This window comes from Aotus nancymaae, unplaced genomic scaffold (assembly GCF_030222135.1).
Source record: "Aotus nancymaae isolate 86718 unplaced genomic scaffold, 86718_ANA_hifiasm-v0.15.2.pri h1tg000011l, whole genome shotgun sequence".
In the NCBI taxonomy this organism is placed as follows: domain Eukaryota; kingdom Metazoa; phylum Chordata; class Mammalia; order Primates; family Aotidae; genus Aotus; species Aotus nancymaae.
Window position 1 is genome coordinate 88,744,938 of NW_026988422.1, and position 18,790 is coordinate 88,763,727.

The 18,790-nt window shown below is 65.2% G+C and overlaps 2 gene segments (V, D, J or C); both read right to left on the reverse strand.

Annotated features, from left to right (window-relative positions):
• Positions 1 to 898: 898 nt before the first annotated feature.
• Positions 899 to 18,790, reverse strand: part of LOC105730120 (Ig alpha-1 chain C region-like) — a 103,013-nt gene continuing 85,121 nt past the window's right edge. The window contains 3 exon segments of the C gene segment in view: positions 899 to 1,339; positions 1,562 to 1,897; positions 2,111 to 2,407. Coding sequence covers positions 945 to 1,339; positions 1,562 to 1,897; positions 2,111 to 2,407 — 1,028 coding nt within the window.
• Positions 9,573 to 17,391, reverse strand: LOC110569211 (immunoglobulin heavy constant epsilon-like). The segment is given in 8 exon segments: positions 9,573 to 9,656; positions 9,737 to 9,990; positions 11,856 to 12,179; positions 12,251 to 12,574; positions 12,660 to 12,980; positions 13,204 to 13,506; positions 17,029 to 17,155; positions 17,311 to 17,391. Coding segments are annotated over 8 exon segments (1,818 nt in total).

The following is an 18,790-nucleotide window of genomic DNA, read 5'->3' on the forward strand; positions in this document are numbered from 1 at the left end:
AGAGGGGCCAGGCTGGCCCTGTCTCGCTGGCCTGCTCTGATGCTGCCCCACGTGGCCCCTCCCTGTCTATGCTTTGGGTCCTACCTGGGCTCAGGAAGGGATGAGAGACCGGAGTTTGGGGCCAGGCAGGGAGCAGGGGCTGCCTGGGTCTGGGGAGTTGGACCCTGAGCTGTGCACAGTGGAAACATGGGGAGGCTGAGGGGCTGGGCAGCGGGCTGGGCCTGGGAATGCCCGCTGGGGGCTTGGGAGGGGCTCCCCGGCCTTTCTGGAGCTGGGTCTGGGCTGTGAACGTGCTGTTCCTGCAGGGCTCAGGTGTGTGTGTGAGTGTGAGAATGCCTGTGTGCCTGTGTGCCCCGTACAGAGCAGTGTGGAGGCGGGAGGTGCCCGTTTCTGCATGAGTCGTGGGGCTGTCCTGAGGCCAACTCACTAGGGTGGTGGGGCTCTCTGGGAGCTTGTCCTCCTTCACAGTGGATCCTGGAGCCCAGCCCCTCACTCCCTCGCCATTCCTCCCACTGCCTGCCCGAGGTACCAGCCTCTTTCTCTGCCAGCCTGCTCCTCTCACCCTCCCCATTCCCTCCCAGCTGCAGCCACAGACGGCTCTCTCAGGGACAGACGGCCATGCCACTGCCCACTTGGAACTCTCCGGGGCACCCGAGTCTCTCAGAACCCACCCTGGGCTGTGCCTGCCTCGGCAGACCTCATTTCACCCCAGTGAGGCCTCCTGCACCACACACTCACACTCACATGTCACACTCACAGCAGGTGGAAGGGCTCTCGGGGGTGCCAGGGGCCCCTGAGCCTCGGGGCAGGGGTGCTCTTCCCTCCCCGTGGCCTGGCCCTTTCCCACATGCTGAGACCCTGAGGCTGGACAGACAGGCGCCGGACGGAAGCGTGGGGCTGCTTGGGGGAGCATGGAGTTTATTCGGGGGCAGGGACGGGTGGGCTCAGTAGCAGACGCCGTCCACCTCCGCCATGACCACAGACACATTGACGTGGGTGGGTTTACCCGCCAGGCGGTCGATGGTCTTCTGCGTGAAGGCCAGCGGCAGGGCCTCGTGGCCCACCATGCAGGAGAAGGTGTCACCCTTGTTCCAGGCCTCAGCCGGCACGCGCAGCACGCTGGTCACGGCGAAGGTGGTGGTGTCCTGGCCGGGCTCTTGCCGGGATGTCCAAGTCAGGTACTTCTCTCGGGGCAGCTCCTGGGACCCCTGCAGCCAGCGAACCAGCACGTCCTTGGGGCTGAAGCCGCGTGCCAGGCACGTCAGCGTCACCAGCTCGTTCAGGGCCAGCTCCTCCGACGGGGGCGGCAGCAGGTGGACCTGGGGCCGGAAGGCGTTTCCTGGAGGGTAGAGAGTCAGGTCAGGGGGCTGGACGGGGGGTGAGGGAGACCCCTGCTCTGATGGCACCCTGGGCTATGTCCTGGCCCCCCTCAGCCTGCCTCAGTTTCCGTCTGTACTCGGCATGAGCAACCCGAGCCCAGGACGGGGAGGGAGGAGGCAGGCCAGGAAGATGCTTTGCAAACTGGAGCACAAGCAGGGCCCCAAGCCGGGTTCGGGCCCACCTGGTTTTGTGATGGTGGCGGTCAACGAGGTATCGGCCTCGGGGTAGGCAGCGGTGCACGTGAAGGTCTCCCCGCGCTTCCACGGCTCGGCACAGCCGGGCAGGACGCTGGACACGCGGTAGCAGCCACAGAGGTCACGCTCAGGTTTCCCCTGGACAGCGTTCTTCCCACCGGAGGCCGTCCAGGTGAAGGTGACGCCCGAGGCATTGGTCAGGCCGGTCAGTGTGCACGTGAGGTTTGCTTCTGAACCCAGGAGCAGGTCCTCGAGGGCTGGCTGGTGCAGTGACAGTCGGGGCTTGCAGCATGGGTGACATGGGGGTGGGCACTCGGGAGGAACTGCAGTGGAGAGATGCCCTGAGCCTGTGGCACACCCCTCCCCATGCCCCCGCCCTGCCCCTCCTGGCCCGTCCACTCCCGGCCCCTGGGGCTTTGCCAGCAGTCCAGTCTGGCGTGAGTGAAGGGGCGGCTCCCTGTGGGGAGCATGGGCCTAGGCGCTGTGTCAGGGCAGGGCAGGGTGGCCCCGCCCCACTCCCCAGCCTGCCCTCTGACCTCTGCAGGGCACGGTCACATCCTGGCTGTCGTACGTGTAGTGCTTCACGCTGCATTTCAGGGACTTGGTGTCCGGGCACTGCGCGGCTGGCAGGGTCAGTTGGCTGCTCGTGGTGTACAGGCCCCCGGCGGCCGCCTGGCTGGGCGGGAAGTTTGTGGTCGTCCCGTTTTGGCTCCAGGTCACACTGAGCGGCTCCTGGGGGAAGAAGCTCTGGACCAGGCAGGCGACGACCACGTTTCCGTCTGGCTGCTCGCTGGCGAGGCTCAGTGGGAAGACCTGGGGCTTGGTCGGGGATTCTGGAACACAGGGTGCGCCGTGAGGGTGCGGCCCTCCTGCCGAGTCCCAGGAGCACGGGCTGTGCCGGCCTCTCCTCTACACTGGAGGAGCCTGGCACACACAGGCCCCGTGACGGCCCCGAGGTCACACAGCTCTGGCACCATGGGCCTGCGATGGGACCCGGTTGTCTGATCCCAGCGACGTGGTTTCTGAACACGCTCCTCAGATAGGGCCCTGACCCAGGCCGTCCCTGACACCAGCTGTGTTAAACAGGGCTCTGTCACATAGCGGCTGAGTCCCCTGAACCCCCCGAGCCCCCGACCTCAGCGCCTGCTCTGGCTGGGGGACATGTCTTGTTGTCTCCCCCACAGCTAGAGAGGATCTTGGTGGGGGCTCTGAGGAGGGGTCCTGGGCTCTGAGTGCTGCTTGGATGTGACCCCACCTCCCTGTCCTCGGTCAGTCCAACACCCACCACTCCACAAACCCGACCCCAGGCCCAGCAAGCCACAGTGAACCCCTGTGGTCTATGCAGTCTCAGGACCAGAGGTTGAAACACTAAGCCACGCCCCTGCCAGGCCCTCCAGGACAGGGCCTGCTACACAGGGGAGCTCTGGGCCTGCTCATTCGAAATTTCCTCCAGGGCAACGGGTCAGGGAGAAGAGTCACGGTGCAACTGAGCTGCGTGGCCTTCAGAACCCCTGAGAACACAGGGGCTACCGAGCTGGGACTCTGCAGGTGGATTCACATTCAACCCACGGTCTCCTTCTCACATGAGCAACCACCTCAGCCCAGGCCATCCAGCCCAGCCCAGCCCAGCTCAGCTCAGTCCAGCCCAGATCAGCCCAGCTCAGCCTGGCCCAGCCCAGCCCAGGCCAGCTTAGCCCAGCTCAGCCCAGCCCAGCTAAGCCCAGCCCAACCCAGTTCAGCCCAGCCCAGCCCAACCCAGCCCAGCCCAGCTCAGCCCATCTCAGCCCAGCCCAGCTCAGCTCAGCTCAGCTCAGCTCAGCCCAGCCCAGCTCAGCCCAGCCCAGATCAGCTCAGCTCAGCTCAGGTCAGCCCATCTCAGCCCATCTCAGCCCAGCCCAGCCCAGCCCAGCCCAGCCCAGCTCAGCCCATCTCAGCCCATCTCAGCTCAGCTCAGCCCAGCACAGCCCATCTCAGCCCAGCCCAGCCCAGCTCAGTCCATCTCAGCCCAGCCCAGCCCAGCTCAGCTCAGCTCAGCCCAGCCCAGCACAGCCCAGCCCAGCCCATTTCAGCCCAGCCCAGCTCAGCTCAGCTCAGCTCAGGTCAGCCCAGCCCAGCACAGCCCAGCCCAGCCCAGCTCAGCTCAGCTCAGCTCAGGTCAGCCCAGCCCAGCCCAGCCCAGCCCAGCCCAGCTCAGCCCAGCTCAGCTCAGCTCAGCTCAGCCCAGCCCAGCCCAGCTCAGCCCAGCTCAGCTCAGCTCAGCCCAGCCCAGCACAGCCCAGCCCAGCCCAGCTCAGCTCAGCTCAGCTCAGGTCAGCCCAGCCCAGCACAGCCCATTCCAGCCTAGCTCAGCCCAGCTCAGACAGGCCTAGCCCAGCCCAGCCCAGGTCAGCCCAGCCCAGCCCAGCCCAGCCTGGCTCAACTCAGCCCAGCCTAGTTCAGCCCAGCCCAGCCCAGCCCAGCCCAGCTCAGCCCAGCCCAGCCCAGCCCAGCTCAGCCCAGCCCAGCCCAGCCCAGCTCAGCCCAGCTCATTCCAGCCAGGCCCAGCTCAGCCCATTCCAGCCTAGCCCAGCCCAGCTCAGCCCAGCTCAGCCCAGCTCAGCCCAGCTCAGTTCTGCTCAGCCCAGCCCAGCTCAGCCCATTCCAGCCTAGTTCAGCCTAGCCCAGCCCAGCTCAGCTCAGCCCAGACCAGCCTGACCATTCCAGCCTAGTTCAGCCCAGCCCAGCCCAGCTCAGTCCAGCCCAGCCCAGCCCAGCCCAGCCCAGCCCAGCCCAGCCCAGCCCAGCCCAGCTCAGCCCAGCCCAGCTCAGGTCAGCCCAGCCCAGCCCAGCCCAGCCTGGCTCAACTCAGCCCAGCCTAGTTCAGCCCAGCCCAGCCCAGCCCAGCTCAGCCCAGCCCAGCCCAGCCCAGCTCAGCCCAGCCCAGCCCAGCCCAGCTCAGCCCAGCCTAGCCCAGCCCAGCTCAGCCCAGCTCAGCCCAGCTCAGCCCAGCTCAGTTCTGCTCAGCCCAGCCCAGCTCAGCCCATTCCAGCCTAGTTCAGCCTAGCCCAGCCCAGCTCAGCTCAGCCCAGACCAGCCTGACCATTCCAGCCTAGTTCAGCCCAGCCCAGCCCAGCCCAGCCCAGCCCAGCCCAACCCAGCTCAGCTCAGCTCAGCCCAGCTCAGCCTAGCCCAGCCCAGCTCAGCCCAGCCCAGAGCCCAGCTCAGCTCAGCCCAGCCAAGCCCAGCCCAGCCCAGCCCAGCCCAGCTCAGCTCTGCTCAGCCCAGCCCAGCCCAGCTCAGCCCATTCCAGCCTAGTTCAGCCTAGCCCAGCCCAGCTCAGCTCAGCCCAGATCAGCCTGACCATTCCAGCCTAGTTCAGCCCAACTCAGCTCAGCTCAGCCCAGCTCAGCACAGCCTGGTCCAGCTCAGCCCAGTTCAGCCCAGCTCAGCTCAGCTCAGTCCAGCTCAGCTCAGCCCAGCCCAGCCCAGCCCAGCCCAGCCCAGCTCAGCTCAGCCCAGCTCAGCCCGGGGCAGCTCAGGGCAGCCCCCGTGGACCTGCGTCAGCTGGCCCCGGGTCATCGGCTCTTCTTCTCTGGCTTGGCTCAGCCTAGGCCTCAGCTTGGCCCTGACAGCTTTTCACCTTGCATCCCAGGAAGGGCCGGGTCATCCCAGTGTAGGCCTGGCCAGCCTGGCTGGGCCCCAGTGCCAGGTCCCTCCTGCCGGGTATGGAGTCCTGCCCGTGGTTCCCGGGTCTCCATGGTGGCCTCTTTCCTCCTTCCCTCTGGTCTTGGTGTCTGTTCTCCATCTTTTGCTCCCAGAAGGGCCTAGGACCAGCCTGGCTGGACGCCTCAATGTGCAGAGGAGGCGGCGGAGGCCTGGGAGCTCTGAGCCCCACCTGCTTAGGCTGCTGGAGGGTCCGCAGGGCTGAGCAGATGGTCTCCGGCGTGTGGGCGCCGTGGCTGCAGGTCTGCCCTCACAGGGGTCTGGCTGCCAAGAGGGGCTGTTGTGGAAAGGGGAGCCCAGACTCGGCCTGGGCCCTGCCTCGATGGCCCTCTGTCTCCTCAGCAGAGCCCTGCTCCGCCGCTCTGGCCGTGTCCACCCGTTCGGCTGGGTGCTGGGGGCTGGCGGGGAGGGCCGGCATGCCTGTGTCTGGCCTACAGATGAGGTCAGTCGCCCACTTCCTGCCCCGGCAGACACGGCCGCGCACCTCCACGTCATGTCTGGTCTGTGGTCTGGCTGTGGTGGGGCCAGGTGTGTGTGGCCAGGGCTCTGTGACCCCACCGGCCAGGAGCTTCTTGGCTCCACGTGGCTCCACAGGGCTGGGGTGGGGGCCAAGATGCAGGGAAGCAGAAACTGACACAGAGGCTCAGAGACCCCAAGACAGAGATGAGAAGGGGAGACACAGGGCCAGAGAGGGTCCCTGAGGGTCCGTAGGGGAAGGGCGCCTGTGGGTGGACCCCTGGTGAGAGGGTACTTGGGGCCACGGGGTGGGCTTCAGCCTGGGGATAGTGAGTTTTGTGCTGCTGGGCTGGAGCCACTCCAGCCTGGCCCCTCGGCCTGCCCCATGGGCTGCTGGGGCCCCAGACTGCAGCCCAGGCTGGGGGTGTGGGGAGTGCCCCATCTTCTAGCCTGCAGCCCTGCAGCTCAGGGCGGCCAAGTGCCTGCTGGGCCAGTCCAGCGCTGCCCACCCCCCATGCCCAGGCGGTGCTCCTACTGCGGGTCTGTGTTGGAGAGACCCCACGGGTGACGCTGGCCTGCATTCGGGGGAGGCCAGCTCTTTCTGGGGGCTCGGTGCCACCAGCAATGGGAGGCCGGGGCGCGTCACAGAGGAGCCACTGCAGTGGGAATGGAAGAGGCCTGGCTGTGATGCTGCGGGGTGAAATCCAGGGAGTGACTGTGAGGCCAGGCCAGGGCAGGTGGGGGCAGAGGAGGAGGGGGTAGCCTGGGGCTGCCCCAGGGTCCTGGGAGGACACCCTGGCGGTTCAAGGAGGCTCCGGAGCTTTTGTTATTAAGCTTGGGATGACCACAGCCCTCGACAGGGGGACGCTGCCGCCGCGTCTTAGTCATTTCTGGCTGCAATAACAAAAATACCAGAGACTTGGTGGGTTCATCAACAAACACTCATTTCTCGCAGTTCTCGAGCTGGAAGTTCAAGGTCAGGATGGCAGCGGGGGTCAAGGTCCAGTGAGGGCCGCTTCTGGGTTCACAGACCCCATCTCCTTGCCGCGTCCTCAGGAGGCAGAAAGAGGGCAGGGCTGCTCTCTGGGGTCCCTTTTCTTTAGGGTCTCTAGTGAGATTGGGGACGAACTGCATTTTTGAGGGCTCTCCCCTCGGGCCCTAACCAGTCCCCCAAGGCCCCACCTCTGCACGCTCTCACTCTGGGGTTAGGGCCGTCACACACGAGTTTCAGGCAGACACAGACACTCAGCCCACAGTGCCACCCCGACGTGCCGCTGCCTCTCCCCGTCCCTGTGTCTCCTCGACTGTCTCCAGCCGGGACACTTGTGCTGGGATCTAGGCCCCCTTCGTCATCCAGGACGCCCTCATCTCAAAATCCTTACCTTGATTGTATCTAAAGGCCCTTTTAACAGACAACGCCGCACCCGAGGGCCCCAGGGGTTAGGATGCGGCTGCATCTTTTGGGGACCATCGTTGTACTCACTGGTGGGTTAACAGGAGAATAAAGAGGGGGACGAGGGCATCCTCTTAGTCCCGGGAGGCCAGGCCACGTGGAAGGCAGGGGCGCTGTTCCGAGCTGGGTGTGGATCCAGGCCTCTGCCCCTCCCCATGGGCCCCGAATGTCTCCTCAATGTGGCTGCCCATCTCGCCTCCCTCTCAGGCCTTCGAGGAGGTGGAATTCTCCGTGTGTGAGGATGTCTGGCCCAGAGCGGGGCAGTGAGCCAACCCCTTGTTGTCGTTGTGCTGGGGTCCATGGGGCTCTCATGATCTAGGGTGCAGGGCAGAGAAGGAAGTCACTGAGCTGTGCCCCCCGGAGGGGCACCCGGCCCAGGGACCTTGTCTTTGGAGGGCCGGTCTGTCGTAAGAGAGGTGGGTTTTCGGGACCTCGGCTGGTGCTGCGGCGGACTGGGGGCCTGGCTTCCCGAGGCTGTGTGTGTGTTGGTGTGAGCGTGTCCGAGCGTGTGAGCGTGTGTTTGTGGCTGCATGATTGGTGTGAGTGCACATGTGTGAGTGTGAGAGCTTGGTCTGTGTGTGTGTGAACCTGTGCGTGTTGTGTGTGTCTGTGTGTGTGTCTGTGGATGATCGAGTGTGTGAGGAGCGCTGGGCAGCCACGCCCCTCCTCCATCGCTCGGACCCAGCGGCCTCTGTGCTGCCCACTTTGGTGTTCTCCACCCCACAGGGAGCCGTCGCTCCTCACCTTCTGCCCCATGCCTGGCCGCTCCGAGGTCCCCGAGGAGGACGGGGTGGGGGACCCACGTGCCGCCGTCAGACCCTGGCAGGCTTGCTTCATTCCACTTTGTGCCAGGCTCCGTGTGACGTGGGTCTCCTGGCACAGAGCGAGGCTCTCCCTGTGGGGCCCTCACTGTCATTGGACTCTTCCTGCATTGGGGGATTTCGCCAACGGGCCCTAAAAGATGGTCTTAGCAATTCAAGTGCCCTCAGTCAGGGCCAAGGAGCGCCCCCACCCCCTCCACCCCACCACCCCCTCCATCCCCCCACCCCCCCCCTCCCCCACCCCCTCCGTCCCCCCACCCCCTCCACCCCCCCCTCCCCCACCCCCTCCGTCCCCCCACCCCCTCCACCCCCCCCCTCCCCCACCCCCTCCGTCCCCCCACCCCCTCCCTCCCCCACCCCCTCCGTCCCCCCACCCCCTCCACCCCCCCACCCCCTCCACCCCCTCCTTACTTTCACTTTTCTTTTGTTTTTTTTGAGACAGAGTCTCACTCTCTTGCCCAGGGTGGAGTTCGATGGCACCATCTTGGCTCACTGAAACCTCTGCCTCCCAGGTTCAAGAGATTCTCCTATCTCAGCCTCCCGAATAGCCGGGACTACAGGCACCCGCCACCACGCCCGGCTACTTTTTGTATATCTAGTAGAGACGGGTTTCATCATGTTGGTCAGGCTGGTCTCAAACTCTTGACCTCATGATCTGCCTGCCTCAGCCTCCCGAAGTGCTGCGATTACAGGCGTGAGCTCCTTGCCCCCGGCTTCCCCTCCAGTCCTCAGGGGTCCTGCCTCCCACCAGCCACTCCAGGGCCGCAGACACCTCCCAAAGAGCACTTGGAGACCTGGGGTTTGTAAAAAGGAACTTTACTAAGAAACGCAGAGGGAAAGAAATAGGACTGCTGAGGCCAGAGGCTGGGCGAGGTCGCGGGGCCAGGTCAGCAGCGGCCGTCCCTGCAGGAAACCCCTTCTCTGGCAGTGGGAGCCCCCTCCACCCACCCCAGGGGCCTGAAGCCCCAAACGGTCCTGCGGCCTGGCCTCAGAGGGCTTGCCGGTGCCTTCACTCTGCAGGGATGGGGGCTGTGGACAGACGGCAGGAGGGGCGGGTGGGTGAAGGGAAAGGGCCTGGGCAAGGCTTGGGGGACCGGGAGGCCAGGTACTTGGACACTTGGGCCTCGGGGCTGGAATGGTCAGACCAAGTCTGACCCGAGTGAGGCCGTGGGCTGGTCTGGGCTGGACACGGACCCAACTGTGTCCTGGGCTGGGCGCCAGGCACTGGGTCCTCCTTGTCTTTTGGTGATTGTACTGTCAGAATGGGACGGACTGTGAGACCCAGGGGCCTGGGATAAGCTCAGAGCGGCCGCAGCCACCCCTGCCTCGATGACTCCGTGGAAGGGACGGACGCTGTTCTGGTGCAGGGGCTGTGACTGGCGGTCTCATCGGTGCTTTAACCTTGGGGCTGGGCTCAGGGTCGCTGGCCATCAGCCCACAGTGGTGTCCTTGTGCCCCGAGAGGCTTATCTGCTTCCCTTTTCCCACCTGGGGCAGGGCGCAGCCGAGGGGCGCTCCAGAACGGCAGGGAAAGAGCCGGGCCTGGTGGAGCGCGAGGGCCCGCGGCCTAGGCGTGAGGCTGGAGGATGTTGGTGTAGTCTTGGGACGGCCGGGGCCTCCCCTGCCGCGGGGCTGAGGGGAACCGCTGGGCCTGAGGGGAGGGCTGGGTCAAGGCGCCGCCAGCTCTGCCCGGCCCCCTGCCCCGCCCGGCCCCTGGAGGTGGGTGCCCACCATCAGGAGCGTGAGGATGGCGCTGTAGCTCACGCTGAGCAGGAAGAGTGTGGCGAAGATGCAGAGGCCGGTCCACGTCCACGGCGCCTCGCCCTCGGCCTCCTCCACACACACGTCCAGCTCGGGGCCTCCGCAGGGGCAGCGGGGACGGGGGACAGAGCCCCTTGCTGCTCTCGACAGGCCCTGCTGCTGTCCGCGGTGGCAGAGTACCCTGTCCAGGGCCCTCCGGGACTGCGCAGAGCCTCTGGCCAGCCCTGAGGTGGGGACCCAGGTCCTGAGTCAGTCCCCAGCCCCGGGCCAGGACTCCTGACCTCTCGTCCCAGCCCCGCCCTGGCCCCAGGGTGACCCAGCATTTTCCCTTTGTTCATTATGGCTTCCCTCCTGAACTCTGATTACTTCCACTCCGCCTCTCTCCAGACCCCATCCCCTCCCCAGAGAGGGACCTGGCCCCTTGGCACACGAGTGGCTGCCCCACTCTGGGCCCTCAGAAGGGTGTGTGAGCTGTGTGGCCTGGCTCCTAGGACCTGGAAATCACTGCACGGGTGCTCTGAGGGGATGGCCTGGTGTGGACTGTAAGCCCCGGCCCAGGCTAGTCCCTCTGGCTCCTCCTGCCTGGACCCTGGGCCCGGGTCCCCTCCACTCCCTTCCCCAACGCCCTGAGCTGCCTGCCAGTCCCAGGTCACCAGCAGGCATGGGTCCAGTGTTGGGGGCTCACACCCCTCTTTCTTCCACTGCTGGCCTGGAGCTGGGTGAGGCTGGGCTGGGGCGTGACACTGAGGCTGGTGTGCAGGGACCGCGTCTTCAGACACGGGGGCTTTGGGCCCGTGGGGTGCCTGGCGCCTGTGTTTGTGTGGATTTGGTGGGTGCCGTGCCCTTGGTGTGCAGCTGTGCATGACAGGGGTAGTGTTTGGATCTGGGGTGGCAGATACCCACCTATGGTTGGTATGTGGGAGGGGCATGTGGCCTCTCTGGGCTTCTGGTGTGGGCAAGAAGGGAGTGGGATGGAGGCCACGTCCTGGGGGCGCATCTGTCCTGTGTTTGGCTGTGGGGTGCAGCTGACAGGGTGACAGCGGGGGTTGGACTGGAGGACGCCAAGTCCTGTGGGGGCCTCTCCGTTTCTGTCTGGGACTCAGCGGCCCAGGTATCCCTCAGAGGAAGGACTTGCGAGGAGCCTGGCTGGAGTTAGTGTTGGGGGCGGAGCGTGGGCCAGGCATGAGCATGTGTGGGTACCCATGGCGCCCTGGGGGTGGTGCATGCCACCATGTAGTTGGCGTGTGCTTGGCACGTGCACAGCTCTGTGCCTGGGGTGAGGTGTGCGAGGGCATGACTGGGTGTGTGAGGCTGGTGGTTCTCTGGGGGCAGATTCAGGGTGGTCTGAGGTGGGGCCTGGTGCTGATCTGGGCCTGGTGTGCCCATGGGGCAGGGTGGCGAAGGCTGTGGGGTGTGGGTGGGCTCAGCCCCACTAGCCCCAGGTGGGACAGGGTAAAGAGGTGAATGCCAGTGGCACAGACTCGGGAAGGGCTGTCTGTCTGGGAGGGTTGTGTGTGTGTCTGGGGAGGGTTGCCTGGGGTCCTGCATGTCTGTGTGGGGGTTTCACTTGGGCTGTTTCTCCACCTGGAGGGGCCTGTGTGCCCAGCTACACATGGGGGTGCAGGGGTTCCTGTCCAGGGGTGTAGAAGCCAAGCCCCCAGGAGAGAGAGGGCTGTGGGGGCTGGACTCCCTCGCCCCCTTCCCTGAGGACCTCCCCTGGATCTTTGGACTCTGGAGAGGGTGGACCCAGAGTGGGCGCAGAGAGCGCCCGGGGCATCTGTGATGAGGGCCTGAGGATGTGCTGTTTGACGAATACCCCTGACACAAAGGCAGATGGCTGAGCGGCACCTTGGTCTTGTCACCTCCTCCCATTCCCCTCCTGGGTGGCCCATTCCTCTGTGCCAAGAGGCCCCTGCCCACAGCACTGCCCGCTCCCAAGAACAGGTGCACCCAGGGCTCTCAGCACGCAGTTTATTGGGGGTGGCTTCCTGGGGTCGTGGCAACAGTGGACAGAAGGTCTGGCCAGCCCTCCCCACCGCACCGCTGGACGGAGCCCCGGGAGGGAGGGAGGCAGGAGGACGTCATTTACCGAGATTTATAGACACCGCTTTCTCGACGGTCTGTGAGTCTTTCACTGCCTCGTGGATTGCACGGCAGATGAATTCGTTTTTCTGCTCCCATTCGGCCCTGGTCACCTCCAGGCGGCTGAAGACGAAGAAGCCGGAGCCCTTGGCCCTGAGGGGCGGCGTGGTGCTGTGCCGGGAGGGCGGGAGCACCACCCCACCGTGCAGCCACTGCACCGAGATGTCCACGGGCAGGAAGTTCTGGATCAGGCAGGTGAGGGTGCGCTTGTCCGGGTTCCGCGGCTCCTCTGGCGTTGCAAACACGTGGACTTCCGGGGCAGCACGCGGGCCTGGGGCCAGATGTGGGGTCAGCGCAGGCTCCGCTCCCTCCCTCCCCGGCCCGGGCCTGCCTGCAGCTCACCGCTCATCTTGGTCATGGACCGAACGAGGGCCCTGGGCAGGTGGGGGTGGGTGACCCTGCAGTGGTACGTCTCCCCCTCGATCCAGTCTCTGGTGCCCACTGGCAGGGTGGACGTGATGGTGACCGTGCCATTGCGCTGCTTCTGCTCCTTTTGGGTCGGTTGCGGCACAGGCTTCTTACTGGCACGGGACCAGGTCAGGTTCGCCGTCCCCTGGCTGGGTGCCAGGTCCACCACCAGACAGGTGATCGTAGGGGATTTGCTGACGAACAGGTCCAAGGGGCTGGGCCGGCTCACGTAGGCGCTCACCCCTCTCGGGTTGGAATCTGTGTCACACGGGAGGGCTGTGTGAGGCCCGCCCGCCCCCCTTCTCTGGCCTCCTGGTGGCCACCAGGGCAGGTGGGAACCTACCCGCACACCTCTTGGCACTCTCCTCAAGGGTGTCGCCTTGATAGTCCACCAGGCAGGTGTAGGTGTGGTCGGACAGCCAGCGCTTCTGGGTGAGGATGAGTTCGCTCTGCCTGGAGGCCAGCTTGCCCTCCAGCACGGGAGCAGAGACGGTCCAGTTCACGTCCACGACCTGCCCGTCCTGCAGCCAGGTGATGTTGACGTCGCCTGGGGTGTACCCGGAAACGAGGCACAGGAGCTGGATGGTCGGGGGGACGTCCCCGCTGCCGTCGCAGGAGGACTGCAGGATCTTCACGGTGGGTATGTCGAAGTCCCTGGAGCAGACTGCGGGCAGAGCAGGTGGTCATGAGGACTGCTGGCCTCCCTGAGCTCTGTGTGCTGTCCTCTGCCCCCACGTCCTGGCCGGGTCCCCGAGCATGCTGGGTGTTCCCAGCGTTGGAGTCCTCCCCCCTTCACCCCCTGCCTGCTCTGCCAGCCCTCAGCCTGGCACTCCAGGGAAGTCTCTCCTGCTCTGAACCTGTGGTCTCTGAGCTTGGCCCGCTCTTACCTTTGAAGGTTTTTTTGACCGGGTCAGGGGACGATGGGGTATGTACCACCCTGCAGGTGAACGCCTGCGTCTTCCATTCACCCGAGACGGTCAGCTGGCTGGAGGTGGTGTAGTGGCCAGAGGCCATGGGGGTGGTGGCCGGGAGGGTCACGACGCTCCCGTTCAGGGAGCCTGTGTCCCAGGTCACGGTCACCGGCGTGGGGAAGTACCCTGTGGCCAGGCAGCCCACGGTCACGGACGCTTCGTTCTTGACTTCTTTGCAGCAGGGGATCAAGGGGAAGACGGATGGGTGCTGTGTGGAGGCTGTGAGGACAGAGCCTGGTCAGCGCCAGCCTCGGGCCAGCCCATCAGGCTGGGGGAGTCTGTGTGGGGGAGCTGGGGACGCTGGGGCGGCCCAGGGGTCCAGATGGCCAGGCTCGTTCCGGGCCTTTTCCCACCTGTGCTTCCCCACAAGCTCCAGGCCCAGGGCACCTCCCAGGGTCCCTGTTCCCCTACGAAGCTGTTGCTCAGCCACTGTCCTCAGGCTGGGCTCAGGAAGGTGGGGGTGCCCCAGGATGACCCCAACCTGCACCCCAAGTGCTGAAGCCTGGGAACTCGGGAGCAGAGGCACTGGGCCACACCCCTAGGCTGAAGCCTGGGACCCAGAGCCCTTCCCCTTCAAAATCTCACTGGGCTCACAGTGGGTGGTCAGCCGGGCCTCCAACCCTGGCCCCTACTCCTCAGGCTCTGAGTGCTGAGCCTGCCAGACCCCTGCATGCTCTGCCCCCGCTGGCCTCGAGGGGAAGGTGGGAAGATTTGCCCTGATGCCCCAGGTGGCCCCTTCACAACAGCCCCCTGGCCTGGACAGAGCCATCTGCATGTGAGGCCCTCACTCCTGGCCTGGAGCCCCAGATTCCCAGCCTGTCCTGCCCCTGGAGCTGCATTAGCTTGGTGTCAAAGTCTGTTCTAGGTACCACCAAAATCACAGTGTCCAGCCCCACTCTGCCCACCAGAACAGCCAAAGTCAGCAGAGACCGGCCCACCCAGGGAGTCACCCTCTGAGGTCCACTGTAGGCCAGCCTGGTCCAGGTCAGCCCAGCCCAGGCCAACCTAGACCAGCTGAACCCAGGTCAGGTCAGTTAGGTCAGGTCAGGTTAGGTTAGCCCGGCCCAACCCAACTCAATCCAACCCAACCTAGCTCAGCCTCCTCAGGCTAGCCTAGTTCAGCCCAGTCAGCTCCGCCCAGCTCAGTTCACCTTAGCCTGGCCCAGCCCATATTGGCCCAGCTGAACCTAGGTCAGCCCAGCCCAGCCCACTCGGCAGGCTTAGTTCAGCCCAGATCAGCTCATCCCAGCCAAACCCAGTTTAGGTCACCCCAGCTCAACTCAGTTCAATAATCTAAGCCCAGCTCAGTCCAGCTTCTAACCCTGTCCATCTCAGGTCCCTCAGCCAGCCTAGCCCTCCCCAGCTCAACCCAATTTAGCTCAGCCCAGCTTAGCCCAACCAGCTAAGCTTGCTCAGGTCGGTCCCGCTCAGCACAGGTCTTCCAATCACAGCACAGGCCCGGCCAGCTCAGTCCAGTTTGGTCTTGCTCAGCCCAGCTGAACCAAGTTCAGCACCTCCAGCCCAGTTCAGCCGGATCCAGTTGAGCCCAGCCCAGCCCAGCCCAGCCCAGTTTAGCTGAACTCAGCCCAGCCCACCCCAGCCCAGCCTAGCCCAGCTTAGCTGAACTCAGCCCAGCCCAGCCCAGTCCAGTTTAGCTGAACTCAGCCCAGCCCAGCCCACCCCAGCCCAGCCCAGCCCAGTTTAGCTGAACTCAGCCCAGCCCAGCCCAGCCCAGCCCAGTTTAGCTGAACTCAGCCGAGCCCAGCCCAGCCCAGCCCAGTTTAGCTGAACTCAGCCCAGCCCAGCCCAGCCCAGCCCAGTTTAGCTGAACTCAGCCCAGCCCAGCCCACCCCAGCCCAGCCCAGCCCAGTTTAGCTGAACTCAGCCCAGCCCAGCCCAGCCCAGCCCAGTTTAGCTGAACTCAGCCCAGCCCAGCCCACCCCAGCCCAGCCCAGTTTAGCTGAACTCAGCCGAGCCCAGCCCAGCCCAGCCCAGTTTAGCTGAACTCAGCCCAGCCCAGCCCAGCCCAGCCCAGTTTAGCTGAACTCAGCCCAGCCCAGCCCAGTCCAGCCCAGCCCAGCCCAGTTTAGCTGAACTCAGCCCAGCCCAGCCCACCCCAGCCCAGCCCAGCCCACCCCAGCCCAGCCCAGCCCAGTTTAGCTGAACTCAGCCCAGCCCAGCCCAGCCCAGTTTAGCTGAACTCAGCCGAGCCCAGCCTAGCCCACCCCAGCCCAGCCCAGCCCAGTTTAGCTGAACTCAGCCCAGCCCAGCCCAGCCCAGCCCAGCCCAGCCCAGCCCAGTTTAGCTGAACTCAGCCCAGCCCACCCCAGCCCAGCCTAGCCCAGCCCAGCCCAGTTTAGCTGAACTCAGCCCAGCCCAGCCCAGCCCAGTTTAGCTGAACTCAGCCCAGCCCAGCCCAGCCCAGCCCAGCCCAGTTTAGCTGAACTCAGCCCAGCCCAGCCCAGTTAACCTCAACCTGACCCAGCCCAGCCCACATTAGCCCAGCTCAGCTGAACCTAGGTCAGCCCAGCCCAGCCCACTCGGCAGGCTTAGTTCAGCCCAGATCAACTCATCCCAGCCAAACCCAGTTTAGGTCACCCCAGCTCAACTCACTTCAATAATCTAAGCCCAGCTCAGTCCAGCTTCTAACCCTGTCCATCTCAGGTCCCTTAGCCAGCCTAGCCCTCCCCAGCTCAACCCAATTTAGCTCAGCCCAGCTTAGCCCAACCAGCTAAGCTTGCGCAGGTCGGTCCCGCTCAGCTCAGCGCAGCCCTGCGAGCTCAGGTCAGGTAAGCTCAGCAGATGATGTCCCAGCTGGGCCTAGTTCCCCCCAGATAGTCCGAGAGCGCCCATTTTATCCTGAGTGGAGAGAGAGCTGTACCTCGTCCCTACTCCTGCATCGGCCCAGCTTATTTCAACCTAGTGCAGTCACGTCCAGGTCAGCCTAATTCAGCTTAGTCCCATCCTGGACCTCCCAGTGCAGGCCACCTCGGCTCAGCTTGGCCTGGCTTTGCCCTGCCCCCAGATAAGTCCAGCTCGGCCCAGGTCAGTCCAACTTAGGGCTTAGGATAACCCAGCTCAAGCCTGGCTCCGATGAGGCTAGCTCATTTCACTCTACCCAGCTCACCCCAACTCAGTCCACTCAACTCGGCTAAACCCGCCTGGCCTGGCCCGGCCCAGCTGAACCCAGTTCAGGCCAGCCCAGCTTAGCCAGCCTGTCCTCTGAAGGGCCGGGGTAGCTCAGTCCACCCGGCTCGCCTCAGCTCAGCCTGTTTTGGCTGCTTAGTCCACTCTGCTCAGCCGAGGCCCCGTCGTTCCGTCCAGCTGGCCTGGCCCACGTCGGCCCAGAAGATGTGGGCTGAAGCCAGCCAGTGGCACGGTGCAGATCACTGCTGCCGCCTCCCACCCTCCCTCCTGGCTCTGGGTTGTGTCCCTGTCCTGGGGGTGCAGGCAGTCTGTGCTCAGCCCAGCCCTGCCCGGCGTGGGGCCTCTGACCTTCCCATCTTGGGCCCAGCCCCGTCCCAGCCGAGATTCACAGCCCCTTGGTTTCTCCTGGTTGCCGTTAGGCTGTTCCTGCGTTTCCTGTGTCCCTGTGCAGGGAAGGGGCAGCTGTAGTCCATGCAGTGGCCAGGAAGCTTGGTCTGTACAGTGAGGGCAGTCCAGGAGCCCCCGCCCTGTCAGGGGCCCAGGCAGCCCGTCCCTCACTGCTGCCTGGGCCAGCCCCTTGGTCGGGGTTCCCACCTGCAGTGCCGGGTCCTCCGTCTGGCGCCCCTGACTGGTGTGGCCCGTCCGGCTCCCCGTTGGGTCCCTGGATGGCTCCCAGATGATCAGTAAGCGTAGTTGTTATTTTTATGCCAGGCAGCAGAGCCTGGATAGGGGAAGCTCTGCCTCAGTGCTTTCAGCTAAAAATGGGGTGGGAACCCCCGGGGGCCTGGGCCGCCCTGGAAGTTCCCTTTTCTCTCTGTTCTTGGGAACTCGATTGCACAACAGCGGCCGCTCAGGTGAGGCTCCGTGACTACGCACGTGGGCCTGAGTGCTGGGCGAGGTCCTCTCCTCTCCGCAGCCCGACCGGGGGCCCCTGCCCAGCTCCTGGACACTCACCATTGGTGCGTGTGTGAGCTTAGTGGTGCCAGTCAGCAAACTCGGGGTCCCGCTGCCTGGGAAGGGGAGAGGGCACTGGGCGTCGCCCCTCTGCCCCCGGAAACCTTGTGAAGACAGGGTGGGGGCTCTTTTGTTCAGGAGAATGAGACGCACCGAGGTGAACCGGCCCTTGGGACCGCTTGTCCAGGACGTGTGTGCAGGGCCTCCTGATGGCCGCAGCCCTCGTTCCCGTGCCCTGCTTGGAGCTGGCACCCTGTGTGGTGGCCTCACCTTATACTCACTCCCAGGTCACCGTTCTGCAGCTGGGGGTCCCTAGCTGGGCTGCTCCTCGAGGCTGGGGCCTGGAAGCCTGGTGGGGCCGGCAGGGAGCTGTGCAGAGGTGGCTGGTGGCTCTGTAGGGTCCCTGCCGCTGCTGGAGGCTGGGGACGCCGTGCCCCATCTGTGCTGTGGGTAGGCGTGGGCACATGGAGAAGGCTGGCTTGGGCTCGGTGGCCTTCCCGGAGGCGCCCATGGCACCTATGCCTCGTGGCAGCCAGTGCTCTGCCCTGAGTGAGATGATTCCCTTCCCACTGTTGGCCTGCCTGTCCACCAGAGGCCAGCATGCCTGGGGAGGCCAGCTCGCCTGACCACCCGGGAGGGGTGGGGTGTGTAGAATCTTTGGTGAGGGAGACACCAGACCCGGCCCCCAGGTACCCACCTCTGGGACCCAGGTTGCCCAGGGCTGGTGGTCCTGTGCAGGGGTGGAGGGAGAGGGGTGTCAGGCCTGGCGCCCTCAGGGGGCTGTTGAGCACATGGGGAAGACCTGGAGAGGGCCGCTGGCCACCAGGAGGGCTAGCATGTGAGGCTTAGGGAGACCAGGCCAGGGGTGACTGTCCTCCCTCCCAGGCTGTCCAAGGCCCCCATGCCCTGCTCTTGGCCCTGCCTGGGGAAAGGTGCCATGTGGGAGGCCGAGGGGAACATGTTGAGTTCCCTGGAAGGGCCCAGGATTCTGAGAGAAACCACAGCAGGGCTGGCAACCTCCTGCCCTCTCCGGTCCCCAGTGAGGCTGTGTGCACCGTGTGGGTGTGACTGGGGCTCCACCTGCCCCATCTAGCAGCTCACTTCCCCCAGGCTGGGGGCCTCAGTGCTCCAAGCTGTGCTGGGCTGCAGGGACCAGGCAGGGTGGCCCCCGGAAGGAGGACGGGTCATCTGCTGCTCCCGTAACCCTGGGTTCCAGCTGGGGCTCCATCTCTGGTGTCTGCCACCCTTGGGATCCCCTGGCTCTTCCTCTCCTGCCCGGTGTGTGCCCACCTAAGCCCAACAGGCACAGTGTCCCCAGCCCCTCCTGCCCTCTTCTGGCCACCCCGGCCCTGCTGGCCCAGGCCTTGAGAAGGGCCTGGTGTGTCCAGCTGCCCCTTTCCCT